Source organism: Lontra canadensis, unplaced genomic scaffold, assembly GCF_010015895.1.
Source record: "Lontra canadensis isolate GAN:19392208 unplaced genomic scaffold, GSC_riverotter_1.0 scaffold31, whole genome shotgun sequence".
NCBI lineage: Eukaryota > Metazoa > Chordata > Mammalia > Carnivora > Mustelidae > Lontra > Lontra canadensis.
The window spans coordinates 2,576,384-2,599,245 of NW_022631025.1; the positions used below are offsets into that span (position 1 = coordinate 2,576,384).

General features: G+C 41.8%; 1 protein-coding gene and 1 pseudogene across 1 annotated transcript in view; both read right to left on the reverse strand.

Moving 5' to 3' along the window:
• Positions 1-826: 826 nt before the first annotated feature.
• LOC116873089 lies at positions 827-1,290 on the reverse strand (annotated as a pseudogene).
• Positions 1,291-16,193: 14,903 nt separating this feature from the next.
• The window catches only part of ZNF169 (zinc finger protein 169), a 33,697-nt gene continuing 27,028 nt past the window's right edge, over positions 16,194-22,862 (reverse strand). The window contains exon 4 of the mRNA XM_032866714.1: positions 16,194-19,313. Within this exon, the coding sequence (XP_032722605.1) occupies positions 17,821-19,313 (1,493 nt within the window). The 3' untranslated portion in view covers positions 16,194-17,820. The remainder of the gene's footprint in view (positions 19,314-22,862) is intronic.

Consider the following 22,862-nt stretch of genomic DNA (forward strand, 5'->3'; position numbering starts at 1 on the left):
CCCCTCGCTCCCTCCTTTCCATCACCCTCAGTGTGTTTCCTGAAGTCCCAAGTCTCTCTTGGTTTGTCTCCCTTTCTGATTTCTTCCCCTTCAGTATTCCCTCTCTTCCCCTGTGGTCCTTCACAGTATTCCTTATGTTCCACATATGAGTGAAATAATATGGTAATTGTCTTTCTCTGCTTGTCTTATTTCACTTAGCAAAACCCCTCCAGTTCCATCCATGTCAATACAAATGGTAGATATGCATCCTTTCTGATGGCTTATATTCCATTGTATTCTTTTAGATGCTGTTGTAAGTGGATTTGTTTCCCTAAATTTTATTTTCTGATTGGGTCACTGCTAGATTATAGAAAACAACTGATTTTTGTGTGATCTAATATCTTGCAACTTTGCTGAAATTGTTAATTTGCTCAGATAGTGTTTTGTGACTTCTTTATGCTTTTCTGTATATAGGATCATGTCAACTGCAAACAGATAACTGTACTTCTTCATTTCCAATTTGGATGTATTTTATGTCTTTTTCATGCCTAATTACTTTGGCTAGAACTCCCAGTACAAGGCTGAATAGAAGAGGCGAAAGCAAGCATTCATCCTTTCACCATTGAGTATAATGTTAGCTGGGGGGTTTTTGTACTCTTCAGCTCATTTAGGACATTACCTTCTGTTCCTAGTTAGATTATCTTTTTCCTATATTATGTGTATATGTAGATATACATTTTCCATATATAAAAGAATGATAGATTTCATTAAATTTTTTGCATCTACTGAGATAATTATGTCTTCTTCATTTTAACAGTTTTTATTTAAAGTCCTGTATATGATTACTTTATTCCTGCATCCTCTCAATTGTTTCTTCCTTATATTTGTCCCTTTCCTTTCCTACAGTGAGATATGGCTTTATTTTTGTGGTCTTTGTCTAGTTTTAGTCTAGTGGTAACCACCTTGTGAGGGTGAATGCCCACATGGATGGTTGTGCTATTGGCTTTCTCTCACTGTACTTGTTCAATGTATATGATGTATTTCTTCTTGTAAACTTTGACTACTTTGCCAATTTGCTGATCTCTATAGTGTCCTCATACAACCTGTACTTCATCATCCTTTCAGATGGGCATGGATCATATGTACTTCCTGTATGGTGACTAACTTAACATAATAAGAAATGTTGTACTTCTGTCTCAGCTCTATGGAAAGAGGGGAAGGCATAGTCTTCCTGCAAATATGGGAGGGTGCATTGAAATGCCTATTACAGTTCTTGCTCTGATCCGAAGTCACAAAAGGATTGAATTTCATTTTGGCTACTGGCATTTCAGCAATGGCCACAAAAGGGAAAAGCCATGTTTGTTATTTCCTTCATTCTATTAATGTCATATGTTATACTGATTAATCTTCAGATCTTGAAACATCTTTCCATTCCTGTGATAAATCTCAATTCATCGTGATGGATAATCCACTTAAGATGCTACTAGATTTGGTTAACAGGTATCTTTTTGAGGATATTTGCATCTGTGTGTGAGGGATAGGGAAATGATATTTGTTTTTTGTGGTATCTTTATGTGGCTTTGATGCCAATGTAATATTGATATTATGGAATGTTCCCTCTTGTATTTTTTGGAAGAGTTTGAGGATTGGTGATAATTCTTTAAATGTTTGGTAGAATTATTAGTAAAGCCCTTTAGTTCTGAGCTTTTCTTCTTCTTTTTTTTTTTTTTTTTTTTTTTTACTACAGATTGCATCCCTTTACTTGATGTAGGTCTGTTCAGATTTTTATTTCTTTGAGTCAGTTTTAGTATTCTGTTTGTAGGAAGTTGTTGATTTCATCTAGGTTATACAGCTTGTTGGCATAAAACTGTTCATAGGATTCTCCTATGATTCTTTTTCTTTTATGGAAAGTTAATGTCTCCACATTCATATCTGAATTTATTAATTTGAGCCTTGTCTCTTTTTCTTGGTCCATCTAGTTATAGGATTGCCAATTCTGTTTATCTTTTATAACATTTTGTGTTGAGCAGACCTACTAGTGATGAACTTCTTTAGTTTTTCTTTATGTGTATATGTCTTAAAAAATTCTGGTAAAAATACACATAAAACTTACCATTTTAACTATTTTTAAAAGCACAAGTCAGTGGCATTAAGTATATTCACATTGCTATGCTACTATTACTACCATCATCCACAGAACTTTTTCTTGCAAAACTGAAAATCTGTAATTATTAAGCAATAATTCCACATTTTCCCCACCCCCAATTTTGCCTGGTTTTTGTCTCTATGAATTTATCCTATTTTTTTTAAATTTAAGATTACTTATTTATTTGTCAGAGAGAGTGAGCACAGGCAGACAGAGTGGCAGGCAGAGGCAGAGGGAGAAGCAGGCTCCCCACTGAGCAAGGAGCCCGATGTGGGACTCGATCCCAGGATGCTGGGATCATAACCGAATTTATCCTATTTTTTGTTCCTATGACTTTAATTACTCTATGTACTTTATATTAAGTGGAATAATAATAGTATATGTCCTTTTGCAACAGGCTTACTTTACTTAACCTAATGCCTCAAGGTTAATACATGTAGTATTTTTATTTTTTGAATATTAGAATCAAATATAACACTATTTTTAAAAGAATATTAATTCATTCTATGTGTACCATATTTTATTTATCAATTAATCTATCAATGGGCACTTGGGTTTCTTCTGCCTTTTGGCTGTAGCAAGTAATTCTGCTGTGAACATGAGTGAACAAATGATTCTTCAAGTCTCTAATTTCTGTTATTTGGGGTATACAATGGGAAGTAGAATTAAGGGATAATGTGGAAAATCTATTTTTAATTTTTTTGAGGAACCACCACACTATTTTCCATAGTATGTTTTTAAATTATTCTTTAATTTCCTGATTGACCCATTCATTTAGTAGGATACTTTTCAACCTCCATGTAGTTGTGGCCCTTCCAAATTTTTTCTTGTGGTTGACTTCAAAACTTAATGAATTGTGGTCTGAAAATATGCATGGTATAATTTCAGTCTTTTTGTACTGGTTGAGACCTTATTTATGACATAGTATGTGATCTGTTCTGGAGAATGTTCCATGTGCACTCAAGAAAAATGTGTATTCTGATGTTTTAAGATGAAATGCCCTGTATATGTCTGTGAAGTCCATCTTGTCCAGTGTGTCATTCAAAACCTTTGTTTCCTTATTGTGATCTTCTGCTTCGATGATCTGTCCATTACTGTGAGCGGGGTATTAAAGTCCCCTATTATTATTGTATTATTATAATCAATGAGTTTCTTTAATTTTATTATTAGTAGTTTACACATTAGGCTGCTCCCAAGTGAGGGGCATAAGTATATACAATTGTTAGGTCTTATTAAAAGGGATAGACCCTTTTAATATGATATAGTGTCCTTTTCCATCTCTTATCTTTGGTTTAAAATCTAATTTGTCTGATATAATGATGAGCACTCCAGCTTTCTTTTGATATCCATTGAAATGATTGTTTCTCCACCCCCTCACTTTCAATCTGGAGATGTCTTCAGTATCTAAAATGAGTCTCTCATTGGCAAATTACCTATGGGTCTTTTTTTTTTTTTTAAATCCATTCTTGTACTTTTGATTGGATCAGTTAGTCCATTAACATTCAGAGTCATTACTGAAAGATATGAATTTAGTACCACTGTATTACCTGTAAATGTTCCTGTAGATTGTCTCCATTCCTTTCTAGTCTTTGTTATTTTTCATCTCTCTCTCTGCTCAAAGGGTCCCTTTTAATATTCTTGCAGGGCTGGTTTAGTGTTCACAAATTCCTTTAGTTTTTGTTTGTCCTGGAAACTCTTATCTCTCCTTCTATTGTAAATGACAGCCTTATAGATAAAGTATTGATGGCTGTATATTTTTCCCACTTAGCATGGTGAATATATCATGCCAGGCCTTTCTGACCTGCCAGGTCTCTGTGGACAGAACTCCTTCCAGCCTTTTGTGCCTACTCTTGCAAGTTAAGAATTTTTTTTTCTCCTAAGCTGCTTTCAGAATTCTCTGAAATTCACTGCATTTTGCAAGTTTCACTACAATATGTCATGGTGTTAGCCTGTTTTGTTGACTTTGAGGGAGTTCTCTGTGCCTCTTGGATTTGAATGCTTATTTCCTTCCCTGGATTAGGGAAGTTCTCAGCTATAATTTGTTCAAGTAAACCTTCTGCCCCTTTCTCCCACTCTTTCTCTTCTGGGACTCCTATGATACAGATACCATTTTGGTTTATGGAATTGCTGAGTTCCCTAAGTCTACCTTAGGGATCTAAGAGTTTTATTTCCCTCCTCTTTTCAGCTTCATTATTTTCCATAGTTTTTTCTTCTATGTCATCTGTCATCTCCTCTGCTTCTCCAGTCTTCATAGTAATTATAACCAGTTTGCTTTACATCTCAGTTATAGCAGTTTTTACTTCAGCCTGAGTAGTTTTTAGGTCATTTATCTCTGCAGCAAGTGTTTCTCTGCTGTCTTCTATGCTTTTTTTGAGTCTAGTTAGTAGTCTTTTAACTGTTGATCTAAGTTTTTTCCCAGATATATTGCTTATACCTGCTTTGAGAAAGTCCGTGGCTGTGATAGCTTCCTGACCTTTGTTTTGGGGAGAATTCCTCCTTCCTGTCATTTTGGCTAAGTTTCTATATTTTGCATGTTATGAAAGCTTATTATGGTTCCTGCACCTGAAAGTATGCTATATTAAATATATATATATAATATATATATATATTTATATATAATTTATATATATCATACACTGTCCAGGGCCTGGCACTTCAGGAACTCTTTCTGGTGCCAGAAACAGTTGGCTGATGGATTTTGGCTACTCTTTCCCACTGGTCCATCCTCTACAGAGTTCCTCCTTCCCTGGGGAGTGTTTAGACCTTTAGGTTTGCTTTATTTGTTAAGCTTGGAAAAGAAAAAAGCATGATCCAAGACAAGAGAAAAGGGAAAGGAACAAAAAAGCAAAGAAACAAAAAAACTATAAGCCTGATTCTAAAGAATAAGAAAGAAGGTGAATGAGTAAGGGAAGAAGAAAAATCAAAAGCCTATTCAAATAATAAGAGAAGGAAACAAATCAAGAAGTGAACAAGAAATTATAAGCCTGATACCCAAAAAAAGAGGAAAAAAGAAAAAACATTTATATAAAAGAAAAGATTTTTTAAAAAGACATTTTGAAAAATGAAAAATTTAAGAAAAAGAAAGAAAGCCTGGTCTGATTTCCACTAAAACTGAAGCTGGCGCTGTGTAGCACTCTTTCATCAGTAGACTTGGTACATGCCAGGGGCCTGTGTTGGTCTTCTGAGGGAGAGTTCTTCTGGGCTGGCTCACAAACAGTCTTGCCCTTGTAAAGCTGACCCTGTCAGGGGAGTGGGAGGGGGTTGGGGTAAGCGAGTCCAGCCTCCCCTGGAAGTACTGTGCTTCTCTCTCAAGTCGGTGCTGGTGGGCAGGTGGAAGGAGAGGTGGTGAAGGAGGAAGATGATGTCACTCCCACCTTCTTGTCCCTGGGAGGGCAATTCGAGGCCCTCAGAGAAAAGCAAATAGTCTCTTATGTCCTGGGCTTTTGTCAGATGTCTGCCCTTAACCTGTCTGTACCCGGGCCATCAGCACATCTGGAACCACGGGATCTGCGGTATTTTATCTCTGGCCAGTGGCTAGGATTCAAAACTCCAAATTTTAAAGTGCCTGGCAATGTATGGATCCACTCCCCTCCTCCTCTGGAGAGGCTTGCAGCTTACCCAGCACCATCCTGTCCCAGAAAAGTGGCTGCACAGTGTGCACGTGGTGGCTACTGTCTATTCACAGCAAAAAGCTGCAACCAGGTTATCTGCCAGGCGCCTCAGTCCCCTACTCTGTTCTGTCCCGGAAGAGCAGTCACGCAGCAGCTTGAGTCTGTTGTGGCACACGGTGAAACGCTGCAGCCGGGTTATCTGCAATCTGTGTGTCACTGCTCTCTATTCAGTTCTGTCCCAGAAAAGCAGCCGCTTGGCGGGCACATGGTGGCTTAAATCTGTTGCGGCTCATAGCGAAAAGCTGCAACTCGGGTATTGGATGTCTGCGCACCTCTTTCCCCGCTATTAAACTCCACTCGGTGGCTCCCAGCTGACCTTTTGTTTTTGGAGAAGCACATTACACTCTTCCAAATGTACTCCAGGAAGGGGAGCTTCTCCCCTGTGACCCAGATGATCCCCTCACTGTGGCTTATTGTGCAGACCCTATGTGCTTCACTCTCTCCTCCTCTCTCCCTGACTTTCTCCACGAAAAAGGTTCCCTCCCTTTCGCTGTCTTGTAATTTTCCTCTCCCCCAGCTCACCACTCCTTGAACCTCATCTTCCCCGTTCTCTCCCTCCAGTTGTGCTGGTTGTTTTCTTAATCCTGATTATATTCCTAGTTTTTCAAAATAGTTACCCATTGATCTAACTGTGTTTGAGGGACAAGGCAAGCTCAGGGTTCCTCCACTCTACCATCTTAACCTCTAGGTTTAGCTGTGATAGAAAGGAGTTGAATGGAAAAGCTTTATACCTTTACTTCTCTTCCTACATAGTTCATGTTATTGATGTCAGAATTTACAATCTTTTTATTTACACTGTGAATTGCTTAACACATTTATATATTTTTATCTATTCTACATTAGAATTTATTTTCTCACCATTACAGTATTTTCAGTAGTCTGTATTTTTCTGCATATTTATCTCGACGAGCAAGTATATTACTTTCATTTGCTCTCCTGTTGCTGTCTCATATGCTTTCATTTCAACTTGAAGAATTTCCTTTAGCATTTCTTGTAAGAAAGGTCTAGTGGTGAATGAACAACTTCAGCTTTTGTTTATATGGGAAAATGCTTCTGTCTCCTTTGCTTTTGAAGGATAGTTTTGCCACATACAGTGTTCTGGGTTGTCAGGTTTTTTCTTTTAGTACATTGAGTATATTGTCCTACTGCCTTCCGGCCTGCAAGGTTTCCACTGAGAAATCTGCTCAAAATCTTATGGGGGACCCTATACATGAAGTCATTATTTTCTTGTTGCTTTTATAATTCTTTGTCTTCAGCTTTTGACAGCGTGATTATAATGCTTCTTGGTGTGAACTTCTTTGGATTCCTCTAACTTGATTCTGTTAAGCTTACTGGATTTGGTTGTCCATTTCTTTCCCTAGATTTGGGAAGTTTTTAGCCATAATTTCTTTGAATAAAATCCAGCATTATGTGCTTTGATATTTGAAGCCATCAGGACCTCAAGTGGCATATTGGCAAGTTCTCTATACTGTTTTGTCAACCCTCCTTATCACAGAGACTAGGTACGGTGCCATATTAATGAGAAGTAGGTTTCAGTTCCCTGAGAGCCCATAGAGTTACTCATACAAAGCAGTAACATAGTCCTGTGGAATACAAAGGACTGCAAAACCTGTCTCCTGTCATGGAGGGATTGGTGCTTTGTTTCTACTAGAATAGACACTTAGTCTATTAGATAGGGTTTTGTCTTTACTGCAGGCATTGCTTTCACCAAAACTATCATATGTGGATTTACAGAATGTCTTCCCTACCCTCGTGGTATTCCATACAGCATTGGTTCTGGTCAAAGAACTCACTTCACAGCAAATGAGTGTGAATGGGTTAACACATGAAATTCATTGGTCTTGCCATTTCCCCACAATCCTGAATAGTTGCCTGAAGTGAACTGGCCTTTTGGAAATTCCTTTCCAGTGCCGGCCTAGGTGGCAGCACTTGCATGGCTCGTGCAGTATACTCCAAGCAGTGGTATATGCTCTAAATCTGCCTTCAGTATATAGTGTTGTTTTCCCCAGTCAGGAGGGAATCAAGGGGTGGAAAAGGGAGCAGTTCTACTCACTATTAGCCATAGAGATCCCCTAGCAAAAATTTTGCTTCCACCAGGAGACAGCAGTAATTCTGTTGACCTGGAAATTGAGACTCCTTCTCCCCCAGCCACTTTCAGATCCTCATGCCTCTCAATAGGCAAAAAAGATCACTGTAGTTGCTGGGGTGACTCATCCTAATTATTTAGGAGAAACTGGGCTGCCACTACACAGTGGAGTTAAGGAAGAGAGTATCTACAACACAGGAAATACCCTAGGACATCGCTCAGGTCCTGGGATTAAAGTCAGTGGAAGGGGCGCCTGGGTGGCTCAGTGGTTAAGCCTCTGCCTTTGGCTTAAGGTCATGATCTCAGGGTCCTGGAATCAAGCCCCACACCAGGCTCTCTGCTCAGCAGGAAGCCTGCTTCAGCCCTCTCTCTCTCTCTGCCTGCCTCTCTGCCTACTTGTAATCTCTCTCTCTGTCAAATAAATAAATAAAATCTGTAAAAAAAAAAAAGAATTAAAAAGTAAATGGAAAATTACAATTCAGGCAGAACCACTAATGGCCCATTCAGAAATGAAAGTTTGAGGGTGCCTGGGTGGCTCAGTGGGTTAGGCCTCTGCCTTCGGCTCAGGTCATGATCTCGGGGTCCTGGAATCAAGGTCCGCATTGGGCTTTCTGCTCGGCGGGGAGCCTGGTTCCCCCTCTCTCTCTGCCTGCCTCTCTGCCTACTTGTGATTGCTCCCTGTCAAATAAATAAATAAAATTAAAAAAAAAATGAAAGTTTGAGACACTTCATCTGGCAAAGAACCATGAGTTGAGGGGCTTACTGAGGGCAAAGAGAATACAGAATGGGTAGTGGAAGAATGTAGACATAAATACCAACTATACCTACATGTCCAATGAACTCTGTAGGACCAAAAATGAACTGCCACTTCCCTACAGAGTTGTATCACTTTAGGCAGAAGTAACTTTGTTGTTACTTTATTTGGAGATTAAGTATGGTTTAAGGAGATGTATGTATGTGTCAAGTTGACAAAGGGTGGGCTCTGATGGATAATTCTATGTGTTAAGTTGGCTAGACTACAGTACCTACTTATTTAATCAAACACAAATCTAGATACTTCTGGGAAGGTATTTCATAGGTGTAGTTAGCACCTACCACTGGTAGACTTTAAGTAGAGATTAAGAGTGTGGTTAAGCCTCATCCAGTGAGTTCAAGGCCATAACAACAAAAACTGAGGTTTTCCAGATAAGCTGGCAAGCATCCTTACAGCAGAATTTCTTTCTTTTTTTTTTTTTTTTTTTTTAAACCTATTCTCCCCTCTGGGAAACATGAGTTGGTTCTTTGTGTCTGAGTTTATCTCTATATTTTGTTGTTTATTTGTGCTCCAAAGCATCCTCTTCACTGGCTTCTCAGCTGCCGGCTTGTCCCGCAGGTTCAGACCTGTCCGCCCCTTTATTATATGACCCAGTTCCTTAATCAACAACCCCCCCCCCCCACCGATTGGTTCTGGTTTTCTGGACAACTTGAATACACTAAAGTTTTTTTCTTCCTGTTTCATTTAGTTTCTACTACTAAACACTTTCTTGTTCTTTATTTTCTTTTTCCTTGAGCATTTACCTGTTATTTTTCCAACTTTCTGAGTGAAATGCTCTTTACTTCCAATATTAGTGTCAAATAACGGCATCTTGGCTATTGATTTTCCTTTAACATTTTAATCGTTCTCTATTTATGATATATATTGAGTTCAGTATTATTCTATTACAAACATAGGTTTCTATGATTTCATTTCTTAACACGTGAATAGAATTTTGTTTTAGTTTTCTAAATATAAGAGGCTTTTTCTTATGGTTTTTCTTATTTGTAATTTTATTGTATTTTGGTCTAAGAAAATGTTAACATCAGCCCCCAGATTTTTGTTTTGTGTTTTGTTCATCTTTTATTTCCATTTTTTCAAGGCAAGCTATGTATTAAAATTGTATGATTTTCTAGAATCCCTGTGTTGGGGAGTGGACATATATGTTAGAACAATGTGTCCTATTTCAGGGATCTTGATGTTTTATGAAAGGGGGTAAAAACCCCTAATGTTTTTATTTTAGAAGTTGTTCTAGAAGAGCGGAAGTTGGGAATGCAGAGTTTCTAATATTTGATTATCTCGTACCCTGAACATTCTACATGTTGTGTCATTTATTTCTAAAACAACAACAAAAACAAGAAAACCAAATGGTAGATATTATTACCAGTTTCAAGGGTGACAAATATCTGTCCTATGGACAGAATAAATGAGTTACATGCTTGGCTTTCAGGCATGTACACAGAAAACAGGGCTGCTGCCTTCCTGAGTCCTGTCCACTTGTGCTGCCTCTTTTCTTCTTGGACTGATTATTCTGAGAGTTCCCATCACACTTCAGTCTGCTTCCTTCTGGAATGGAGCCAGGAGACCAGAGAGGGGATAGTGCTGATTGCAAAACCCTATCCCTTCCAGGAGACCCAAGAGTGAGTAAGTAGTGGTTTGCTGAGGAAACCAGAATCTTCCTTCACAGACTGAAAAGATAGACCCTTCATTCTGTGCTCAGCTGGGCCAACCATATTATGTGGATTTAATAGAAAAAAAAATTGTGTCCCATCTTTCTACCATTTTAAAAAAATAAGACGATTGGAGGTTTTTGTTGTTGTTGTTCCCATATGGAACAGAAGCAGCACCACAGTTGAAGGAAAGGCCATTTTATCTTTGTTCTGGTTGCCTAAAACACACCACCACACAAACTTCCCTTGTGGCTTTCGGCTCTAGCCCTGGGAGATACAGTGAAGGGCTGCACTTTATTGGAAATGTGGTGCTTATGAGGCCTAAGCATTCTTTTTTTGTCTTTTTTGGTAGAGTTTTGGGTTTATGCACAATTATTGAAGTACTTATTGATCTGAAAAGTTACTCAGTACAAGAGCAATAGTAGATCTTAAAATTTCCTAGAAAAGAAATCTCCAGGCCCAGATGGTTTCACTGGAGTATTTTACCAAACATTTGAAGAAGGATTATTAATACCAATGTTATACAGTCTCTCCCAGAAAAGAGGAAGGAACATTTCTAAACTTATTTCATGAGGCCAGTACTCCCTAATAACAAAAGCAAAGAAAATGTCAAAGTATAAAAGGACAGACCAGTATCTCTCATGAAAACACATGCAAAAATCCTCAAAATTAGCAAACAGAACACAACCATGTATAAAAGGAATATTATGAATTCATTTGTATAGCGGTTATGTAAACACTCAGATTATCGATTTGATCTAGAACTCGGGGATGTGGTCTCTAAGGAACTGGTCCACTGCTTCAGAGATACGGAATTCAGGACCAATAGTAAAATTGCTCACAGCGCTCCCTCATCACCATTCTGACGGCTACAGGATCTGTAGTGATATCCCATTTCATTCCTGATCTTGATAATCTGTACTTTTGCTCTAATTTGTGTCATTCTTACAAGAGATTAGTCAAGTTTCTTTTACTTCATAGAGAACCAGCATTTTATTCCTTTAACTATTTTTCTGTATGAACTACATTGGTCCTTACTCTTTATTATTTCTGTCCATTTGCTTCTTTTGGGTTTGTTCTACTTTTCAAGTTTTTTAGGTATAAATTTCAGTTACTGATTTGAAACACTTTTGTATGTATGATGTATTCAGTGCTATCAGTTTCCTCTTCATGGCATTAGTGGCACCCCACAGGCTGATATGTTTTATTTCATTTTCATTCAGTGCAATGTATTTTTTAATTATTTCCTTTGAAACAACTTCCTGTTTGACCCATCGTTTAGTACTCTGTTAAATTTCAGAGTCTAAGTGTCCCTGTTGTCTCTGTTTTTGATGTCTGGTCTGCTTTAATTATAGTTAAAGAATATACTCTTTACTAATTCTTTTAAATTTGTTGAGGTATGTTTTATGGACCAGGATATGGTCTTGGTATTTCACTGCTGCTTTGAAAAACAAACATATTCTGTTGTTTTTGGATGGAGTGATACATATGTCAGATCCTGGTGCTTGATTATGGTGTTCGGGTCTACTATACATCCTTATTGATTTTTGTTCTGTAGTTCTAAGTTGCTGAGAGAGCAGTGTTGAGGTCCTCAACAGTAATAATGAATTTTCTCAAAATCTCTTTCTGTGCTATGTTTTTGCTTCACGCATATTGTTATTTGGTTCATTCACATTTAGGATTGTTATATCATCCTGGTGCAGTGATTCCTGTATTATTATGTAATAATAATACAGGAGGAAATAATCCCTCTTTGTCTCTGGTAATTTCTTTGCTGTGAAGTCTGTTATATTTGATATTAATGTGGGAACTTAACTCTTTACAAATTAATGATTGCATGGTGTATATTTTCCCATACTTTGTATTTTCAGTCTACCTATGTCATCAAATTTGATGAACAGTGTATAGTTGGGGAGTTGTTTTTTTTAAAGGCCACCCTCACAATCTTTGTCTTCTGATTGGTGTAATTAGAACCAGTCTTAAGGTAATTAATTGCTGATCTGTTAGGGCTTAAGTTGGCCATTTTATTACCGAATTTAAATTTGTTTCCTCTAAGTCTAATTTTTCTGTTTCTCTCTTCTGTGGGTTGATTGTTAAGATTCTCTTTGGATTAATTCTTTGTTTTTTAGTGTATCTCTTTGTATAGTTTTCTTAGTGGTTGCTCTGGGTATTGCAATACACATAAGTCCGTATCACAGTCTATCAGTATATTACTACTTGGAGTGAAGTGTGAAAATGTTATTTTTATTCAGGGCCCTTTACTTTTCCCACTCTTAAACATCATTGTCTAGAGCATCAGGTGATACTATAACTTCTGCTTCAATCGTCACATCTGATTTTAAAAACTTGTGGGTAGAAGGATGACCTGTTTTATGTGTCCTATTTATGCTCTTTTCATGTTTTTTTCTTTCTTCCTGATGCTCCATTCTTTTATTATTTTCTCTGTTTGAAGAACTTCCTTTTGGCCATTTTTTAAAGTCAGGTCTGCTAGCAACAAATTCTTACAGTTCTCTATCATCTGGAAATGTGTTTGTTAACTCTGCCTTCATTTTTGAAGGATGGTTTTGGCAGATACTCAGTCTGCAGTTAATAGTCTTCTTTCAGCACTTGGAAGAAAAATGTTTTGCCACCTTCTTGTGACCTCCATAATTTCATGAGAAATCTGCTGCCATTTGAATTGGTGTCCCCCCTGTGGGTAATGAGACATATCTCTGGGGCTGCTTTCAAGATTTTTTTTTGTCTTTAGATTTCAGAATTTTAGTAATGTCTTAGTGTGGACATCTTTGAATTTGGTGTTCACTTGGCTTCTTGAATATGCACATTTCTGTTTCTTGCCAAATACAGTATGTTTCTGGTCATTTCTTCGAAATATTTCTTCAAATGTTTTCTCAGTCCCACTTCCTTTCTCATTTTCTGGGACTTGACATAAAAGGTAGCTTTTTTGTTCTTGTCCCAAAGATTTTTTTTTTCAGTCTTTTTTCTCCATTGTTCAGATTTACTAAATTCTATTAATCTACCCTCTGTTCTCAAGTTCCATTTTCTGGCATATCAACTCTACCATTAAGCGCATCCAATAAGCTTTTAAATTTCTCTTTTTTTTTTTAGTTCTACAATTTCCAGTTGAACTTTGATGTAACTTCTGGGTTGTTTTTTGTTCTTGAGATCTTGTACTTTTTTCATTTGTTTCAAGAGAATTTGTGATTGTTTGAAGCAGTTTTATGCTGGCTGCTTTAAAATCCTTGTCAGTTCTAGGGCGCCTGGGTGGCTCAGTGGGTTAAAGCCTCTGCCTTCAGCTCAGGTCATGATCCCAGGGTGCTGGGATCAAGCCCCACATCAGGCTTTCTGCCTGCCTCTCTGCCTACTTGCAATCTCTGTCAAATAAATAAAATCTTTAAAAAAATAAAATCCTTGTCAGTTCCAATATCATACTTATCTCAGTGCTGGTGTCAGTTGATTGTCTTTTCTCATAAATTTTAAGTTGTGATATCCTGGTTCTTGTTATGATGAGTAACTTTATATTGCATTTTGCACATTTAGCTGTTAAAAGACTCTGGGTCTTATTTAAACCTTTGACTTCAGCAGGCAGTCACCCTATTTTTAGGTTTGTTCCCAAATCAGAGCCTATTTCTGTGGGTTCTGTTTGATCTAATGATAGTGTAGCTTTCAGAGCTCTTGTAATGCTATTTAGGTCTACTTGGCTTATTTGGTACTACTGTTTCTTCCACTTTCTCCTGCTGGTGTTGGGTGTGGAAAGAGTTGCCTCAAAACAGGATGCCTGGTGTCTCCAAATGGGGAAGGGATGCTCTGGCCCAAAAGGGAAGCAAAAGCTTCACAGGCTGAGCTGCTAACGTGTCAGGATCCCCATGTCCAGTGCCTATTGGTGACCTGTTGTCTACCAGTAAGGGAGATGGATCTTTTCTTGGGCTGGGCAGTTTAGCAGGAATGTCCTTGCTGGTGCCACCTTCCTAAGTGTCTTGCATCTAGATGGGGAATCTCAGGTCTCTGGAGCCAAAGAGTACTTCCTGGAACAGGTGTTTCTGTGGCAGGACCGACCCTCCCTGGCTGTATTGGGTCTAGGTGAGGCAGAGTTCTCAACCTGTGAGAAAAGAATCATTTCCACCTGCTGGTGCTGCTGGGCTCACCTGGTCTTGTCAGCAGGACTTTTGTTCCATCCAGAGAGGAATGGACCTACCGGGGGTGTCTTTTGCTAGTTTGGGAGCCAGAACACACTGGGCCACTTTGTTCTGTGGGGTGGTGGATGCAAGAAGCACAAATCATAAGGTGCATTCTCTGGGAGCTAGAGCTTAATTCCCTTCTCTTGGAATATGGACTGGACTTACTGATTACTTCTAATGAATGGAGCATGGAAGGAGAAAAATGGGAAGTCTATGGTAGAAAGTCGTGGCAGCCACCACTTTTACCATTGGAATCAACCTTGATAGTATCATTACCCTTTGATATGATATAGTAAGGATTCTTCACTTCTGTGGTATTCTAGAAAGTCTATAATGCAAATATAATAATGAGAAAATATCAGACAATCCCAAACTGAGGTTCTATAAAATATCTGACCAACTCTAGAGTCAAGTTCACGGATGACAGAGGAACTATCCCAGATTGGAGGAGACTAGAGAGACATGAGAACAAATGCAGTATGGGATCCTAGATCACAAAAAAGACAATAGTGGAAAACTGAATAGTTCCTAACAGTGCTGTCCTAATTTCTTAGCTTTGAGAAAAACACCCTAATAATAAGATGTTACTAGGAGAAAAAATGTAGTTACCAGTTGGCCCTTGGCATTCTGCTGTAAGCAGCAGACTCTGCTTATTTGTATACTTAATAGTGATCATGTCTTTTGCCCACTTTCTGTGGCATTTCTGGTCTTTTGATTTTTGGGAGTTCTTAGAAAAAGGAGATATTAATCCTTTATGAAATATGTTGATAGATTTTCCTTCCAGACATTTGTCTTTTGGTACTACTTTTTGACATGTAAAATTTTGGGGTTTTTATTTTTTGTGTATTTATCTTTTATTGCCTCTGGATTTTAAGCCAGTAAAGCCTCTGGGCCTGGGAAAAAGGACTTTGTGGGGACCATTCTGTGCCCAAAGCAAAGGGACAAGGCCTCTCCTGGGCTGGGCACTTGTCAGGCTCTGGGTATTCAAGAGCAAGAGGCAGGCTAAAGGGACAGTACCTTGGGCTGGATATAAAGACAGGTGCTCTAGTTCTTAGTCCCTGACTGGAGGACTAGGCAGGATCATGGAAGAAAGGCCCCAAGTCCTCAGGCTGGATCACTGGTACACGGGTGTGGCTAACAGGATGTAGTACTGGGGGTGCAGGAAAAGGCCCTCGGTGGCACTGTTGGAGGACCTAAAAAAGGGTGATGATGAAGGCCCTCCCCACACACAGGGTCAGAGTCCAGAACAAACAGACGTGACCTTCCATGTCTCCTGAGGTTCAGGACCATGGGATCCTTGATAGCTGAATGAGGTGTATGATCGGGGTTTAGCTTTATAAGGAAGCAGTTTATTAAACAGACCTGGGTGTGGAGGAGGGCTTAGAAAGCAGGTATGTCCAGCTCCCCAACTACCCGCCCCCACACACACACAACCCTGGCCCCTGAGAGAACCAGCATGCTGCTTGTATTCCACTTCAGGAAAGTGCAGGGCTGCCCAGTGCTTCCTGCTAGCTTCACACTCCTGGGAAAGGAAAGATCAGATTCATGGTAGGGGTCGAGGGCCAGGCAGGAATTTGGGGGGGTGTCCAGAGGGCAGGTGTTATGAATGGAATTTTTCCCCAAAAGTCCATGATGAAGCCCTTTCCTAATGTGACAATATTTGAGTACAGGACCTAAGGAAGTACCGAAAGTTAAATGATGTTGTAGGGGTGGAGTAAGGGACACCAGAGCTCGCGTGCTCTCTGGCACACATGCAAGGAACAGCCACATGAGAAGGCCCCACCTGCCAGCCAGTGGGCAAGGTTCGGTAGGTCGAAGTGGTCTTAGAATTCCAGTCTCTGGTTTTGTTACGGCAGCCCTGGCAAAAGAATACAGTTTTGGTACTGAGTGGTGTGCTGTTATAAATATGAAAAACTACGGAGGTGGTTTTGGAACTGGGTCATGGATAGAGGAAGTTTTTTGATGTGCTTGCTGGAGAAAGCCAGGGTTGCTTCAAGAAGACTATGGTAGGAACAGAGGAATTAGAAGGGATTCTGCTGTGGCCTCTGACAGAAATGTGGAACATTACCAGAAACTAAAGAGAATCCGGATTATAAAGCACCAAAGAATGTCACTGGGTTGTGTTCCAGTGTTCAGTGGAGGATTGAAATCCTATGTGACTTGGCTGAGGATATTTCTAAGCAAGGTGTTGAAAGGTATACCTGTTTCTCATTGCTCCTCATGGAAGTATGTGAGGAGGGAGGTAAACTGAAGGAACTGTTTAGCAAACAGAAGCCACAACTTGAAGATTTAGAGAATTCTTAGCCTATGCATATTGTGAAAATGAGAAAGCCTGCTCTGGAGAGAACCCCAGTGGACAGTCATTTGATGCTCAGTTGAACTAAGAATGGTACAGACAGGACAGAGCAAAGGCCAGCTGTCAGACTTCTGCGGTGCTACCCACCAAGAAGAGGAAACGGTGACCCCAATGGTGAAAGAAAGCAGTTGGTCTGCCATTCCCATGGTGGACCCGGAGGGTGAATGCCTCCATAGTCTCAGGGCTCTGCACGCTGCTGCCGCCACCCCAGCAGGACTAGAGGGCGAAATATCCTACCAGCCATTATTCTCAAGCCTTAAAACCTAGTAGAGTTTGCTTGCTAGGTCACAGACCTGCTTAGGACCCATCAATCTTGTTTCCCCTTGTGTTAAGGAAATGCAGTTCTACATCTGTGGTAACTTGTCTGGCTCACGGGGGGAACATTGCCTCAGGATGAAACATACCCCTTGCCTAACCCACAATTTATTTACATGAGATTTTGGACAGACTCATTACTGGAATTGGTCAACACTTTGGGAGCTGTTAAGAACATGAGTTTTGGGGGTTCAGGAGGCTGACTTATGGGCCGAAATGTTCCAAATTCATATGTTGAAGCCAGAACCCTAAGTGTGACCTTATTTGGTGATAGAGTGGGGCCCTAACCCAGTAAGGCTGTGGTTCGTACAAGCAGCGCACATACATAAGTCAGGAGAGGACCCTGTAAGGATGCAGGCATCTGCCAGCTGAGGAGCGAGGCTTCAGTGGAAACCAAAGTGCATCCACTGATCTTGGACATCAGTCCCAAGAACTGTGAGAAAATTGTTCTTTAGCCAACAAGTTTGTGGTGTTTTGTTATGGCAGCCCTAGCAAATTAAAACATGGCTAGCATGGAAAATAAACCATAAATCAGGTATCTTCCAATCACTGAAAGAACACATTTTTTCCTCCACTGCATTTGAGGAACATTTCCTGGTGCTTTCTCCCACTCCTAAGGAAAGGGAAGGTCAGGAGAGCAGTCCTGGAGGTGGGAGGCGATGGCCAGACTTGGTCCTCCTGTGTCTGTGAAGGTGAGACTTCTGGCTAAAGCCTCGGCCACACTCCCTGCACACATACGGCTTCTCTCCCGAGTGAGTGCGCTGGTGTCTGATGAGGGCCGACCTGAAGCCGAAGCCTCGTCCACACTCACTGCACACACATGGCTTCCCCGAGTGTGACCTCGGGTCAGAGGTGAAGTGGGACTTCTGGCCAAGTCCTTGCTCACATACTCCGTACACATCAGTTGCCTCCTCTAAGTGCGTCCTCTGGTGTCTCGTGAGGAGTGACTTGAAGCCAAAGGTGCATCCACACTCTGGGCACAGGTAAGGCTTCTCCCCTGTGTGTGTCCTCTGGTGTCTGATGAGGGTGACCTTCTGCCCAAAGCCACGGCCACACTCTGGGCAAAGGTAGGGCCTCTCCCCTGTGTGCGTCCTCTGGTGTCCCAGGAGGGAGACCTTCTGGCTAAAGCCACGCCCACACTCCGGACACAGGTAGGGCTTCTCCCCCGTGTGCGTCCTCTGGTGTCTGACAAGGGTGACCTTCTGGCGAAAGCTGTGGCCACACTCAGCACAGACATAAGGCTTCTCCCCTGAGTGTATGACTTGGTGACTGAGGAGCAGCGCCTGCTGCCTGAAGCCACGCCCACACTCAAGGCACAAGAAGGGCCTTTCGCCCGAATGCGAGCTGCGGTGTTGGAGGAGCGACGCCTTCTGGCAGAAGCCTCTGCCACATTCAGGACACACAAAGGGCTTCTCCTCCAAGTGTGTCCGCTGATGCAGGATGAGGGCGATCTTTTGGCGAAAGCCTCGCCCGCATTCCTGACATTGGAAGGGCCTCTCCCCGGAGTGTATCCTTTTGTGGTTGGTGAGTGAGGACGTGTACCTGAAGTGGCGCCCACACTCCCGGCACATGTAAGGCTTCTCCCCTGAGTGTTTCCTCTGGTGGATGGTGAGGGAGGACTTGCGGCCGAAACCTCGCCCACACTCCCTACAGCTGTAAGGCTTCTCCCCTGAGTGTGTCCTCTGGTGCTTGGTGAGGTCTGACTTCTGACAGAAGCTTCTGCCACAGTCAGGGCATACATGGTGCTTTTGGAGGCTCAAGAAGTTAGATTTGGTATCAAACCCCAGTCTGTATTTTCCACACGTGGCTGCTTCAGATGCCGAGAGGCCTGCCTCCTCAGGATGCCTCGCTCTGTTGCCTTCCACCCAGTCAGCCGGCCGGCCCTGAGAGGGTCTGAAGAGCACCCTGGAAGCCCCACTCAGGTGAAGTCTCCCTTCTGTGTCTCCATCGTCTGCTTGTTCACTTGAGCAGGCTGGAGCTCCCGCTGGGAGGGGCCTTCCTGTGTATGAGCTGGGGACGATCGGAGGAAGCTGACCGCATAGCACATACTGTTTGAGGAACTGTGTGCTGGAAAAGGTCAGCGGGCAGGAACGGCCATATGGCTGGCATTCTGTCCCTGGTTCTGGAGAGAAAATGGTGGTCAGAATCACCACAGGTGCCTTGTGAATGGTTGCTTCCACCGACCCAACGTTCATTCCTCGCTGCTCCCACAACCAAGGCTTCCTCTGCCCACCTACATTCCATCCCTCGCTGCCACCTTCCTTATCGCAACACAGAAGACGCACATGATGAGCCAGCTCCAAACACCAGCCCAGCGAGAAAGCATCAAGGCAGCCTCCGCCTACAAACTGCCGCCATTAGAGTTACACATTTCCCCTCCAATACGGTTCTCCAAGCCAGTCAGTCATCAAAGCTGATGCTTCCACCGAGAAACCATGTGACTCAGGGGGGCAGCAGTGCAAGATGGCAGAGTGAGAGGACCCTGAGCTCACCCGGTCCCATGGTTACAACTAGCTATCACTCATACCGAGTCTGTAAACGAGAATGACCTGAAGACTGGCAGAACTCCACGACTCACCTTTGAGAGGTTATGAAGGACAGAAACAGTGGCTGGAAGCTGCCTGAAGGATGAAGCTGTGGTCGTGGAAAGGAGAAAGCACCATGGAGCCCACAGAGAGCAAGCAAATCCCCAGAATGTCTGGCCTTGAAAACCAGAGAGGCTGAATTCAGTGAGTTTGAATAAGCATTGGATTTGGAACCCGGAGCTTTAAAAGTCAGCCCACTTCAGTGCTAGGCCAGGGATAGCCAGGGCCTAACCCTAAAGTGACAGAAGCCCAAGGAGAGGCAACATAGAAGTGAAAGCTTGCACAAGAGGGAGATCTGTTTATACTGATTTCAGAGTTGCGGGGGGAGTGGCGGGGGGGGGGGGGCTTTCTGGGACCATAAGAAGCTGGCAGGTGCCATTTTCCTCCCCCATCCCCCAGCATAAAGAGAGGACAACCTGTGGGAAGGAGGGCTGCAGAGACACATGCTACCTAACCTGCTAGCAGCGCACCACACCCATGTATTCTCCTGAGGATTTGCCCATGCCAAGCCTGCCGGCCTCAGGCCTGGGCTTAGCAAACATTCTGTTAATGTCCTGTGTGCTGTGCTTCTGTGGCCACTGCATTTCTTCAAAGGAATCTGGATTAGGATTAGCAGTTCATGCATGCCCTGCCCAGTGGCTGCACACACCAAGCTGCTGAATTTTGGGGGGATTGGCCTAGGATTAGTGGCCCAGTGCAAATTTTGCTGACACTGTGCATGCCATGTCCAGGCACCATAGGCCCCCCAGCTGCCAAATGTCCATTGTTGGCCACAGCTGCTACTATACGCCATGTCCCTGGCCATTACCACCCTTTGGGGAATCTGGCCTAGTGACTCAATGAAGATTTTGTTAACACCATCACCCTACTATTGAGCTCTCCTATGGTCACTGTCCTTCAGAGCCGATCTGCTTAGGTCTCCCTCACACCACAGATAGCAAGCACAGCCTACAACAGGCAGAGTCAGTGCAGAAGTCTAGACAGAAAGGAAAAGCTACTCAGACGATAGCAAGATGCAGGCAACACAAACAGGAGACACTCCTAAAGCACCAGGTCCTGGTGAACAGGGAACACTGCGTGGGCACTACAGGACCTCTTCTTCATAGAACCACTACTTTCTAGAGGAGATATAGCTGGGTTTCCTAACACATAGAAACAGAGAGTTAGACAAAATGAGGTTGGGGACTATGTCCCAAATGAAAGACCATGACAGAAACACAGCAGGAGAGCTAAGTAAAACAAGTAGTGGCCTGAAAGAGAATTTAAAGTAATGATCATAAAGATACTCAGTGGACTCAAGAAAAGAGAGACCAGTGAGACCCTTCACACAGAGATAACATGTCAGAGATGAGAACTCAATGAGTGAAACTAGAAATGCAGAGGAAGGAATAACTAGGCTACAGGAAGGAGAGGATGTATCCGTGACCTGGAGGATGGAGTAATATAAAGCAGTTTGACTAAGCAGATGAGAAATACTGCATAGAGAACAGACTAGGGACCTCAGTGACTCCATCAAGCATAGTAACATTTGGGCGCATGGGTGGCTCAGTGGGTTAAGCCTCTGTCTTCAGCTCAGGTCATGATCTCAGGGTCCTGGGATTGAGCCCCACATTGGGCTCTCTGCTCAGTGGGGAGCCTGCTACCTCCCACCCCTCTGCCTTTTGCTCTGCTTACTTGTGATCTCTGTCTCAAATAAATAAATAAAATCTTAAAAAAAAAAAAAAGCATAGTAACATTTGCATCTGTATAGGGATCCCAGAAGATGACAAAGGGAGGAAGAGAAGAAATTATAGCTGAGAATTTCCCAAATCTGGGAAGGGAAAAAGAAATTCAGATTCAGGAGGCACAGAGATCCCCCAACAAAATCAAAATTAACATCAAGACACATAAGTAATTAAAATGACAGGACACAGTGGTAAAGAATTTTTAGGCTGCTTCAAAAGAAAAGATGACCTACATACACAGGGAAACCCCATAAGGCTATTAGCAGATTTTGCAGGCCAGAAGGGAGTGGCGTGATATATTCAAAGTGCTGAAAGGGAAACCTATGCAGCCAAGAATACTTTATATCCAGCAAAGCCATCATTTAGAATAGGTGAGAGAGTTTCACAGACAAAAACTACAGTAGTCTGTAACCACTAAACCAGCTGTAGAAGGGAACACTTTCAGTGGAATGGAAAGATAATAAGAGTGAAAAGCCAAAAACAGAAGCAGTGAAAGTATTTTTGTAAGAGTCAGTCAAGGGATTCATAAAATAAAAAGATGTAAACTAGGACACCATATACCTAAAATATGGAGGGGAGGGGAGGAGTAAAGAATGAAGGCAACACTGAGTGACCATCAGCTTAAAACAGACTGCTGTGTGCGGAACATGTTATGGTAAACACAAATCAAAAAACAGTAATAGATAAAACAAAGAATCTAACTACATTGCTAAAGAAAACCAACAAACTGAAAAAAAGAAGAATCGGGGCGCCTGGGTGTCTCAGTGGGTTAAAGCCTCTGCCTTCGGCTCAAGTCATGATCTCAGGGTCCTGGGATTGAGCCCCGCATCGGGCTCTCTGCTCAGCAGGGAGCCTGCTTCCCCCCTCTCTCTCTGCCTGCCTCTCTGCCTACTTGTGATCTCTGTCAAATAAACAAAATCTTAAAAAAAAAAAATCAGAAAAACTACAAACACAACCACAAAACAAGTAAAAAAAAATGGTAATACATATCTATAATTACTTTCAATGTAAATGAACTAAATGCTCCACTCAAAAGATACAGTGCAACAGAGTAGATTTTTTTTTAAGATTTTATTCATTTGACAGATCACAAGTAGGCAGAGAGACAGGCAGAGAGAGAGGGGGAAGCAGGCTCCCTGCTGAGCAGAGAGCCCAATGCGGGGCTTGATCCCAGGACCCTGAGACCATGACCTAAGCTGAAGGCAGAGGCTTAACCCACTGAGCCACCCAGGTGCCCCCAGAGTAGATTTTTTTAAAAAGACCGATGTATATGGTGTCTACAAGGGACTCATTTCGGACCTAAAGATACATGAAGATTGAAAGTGAGGGGAAGGAGATCATGCAAATGGATGTCAAAAGAAA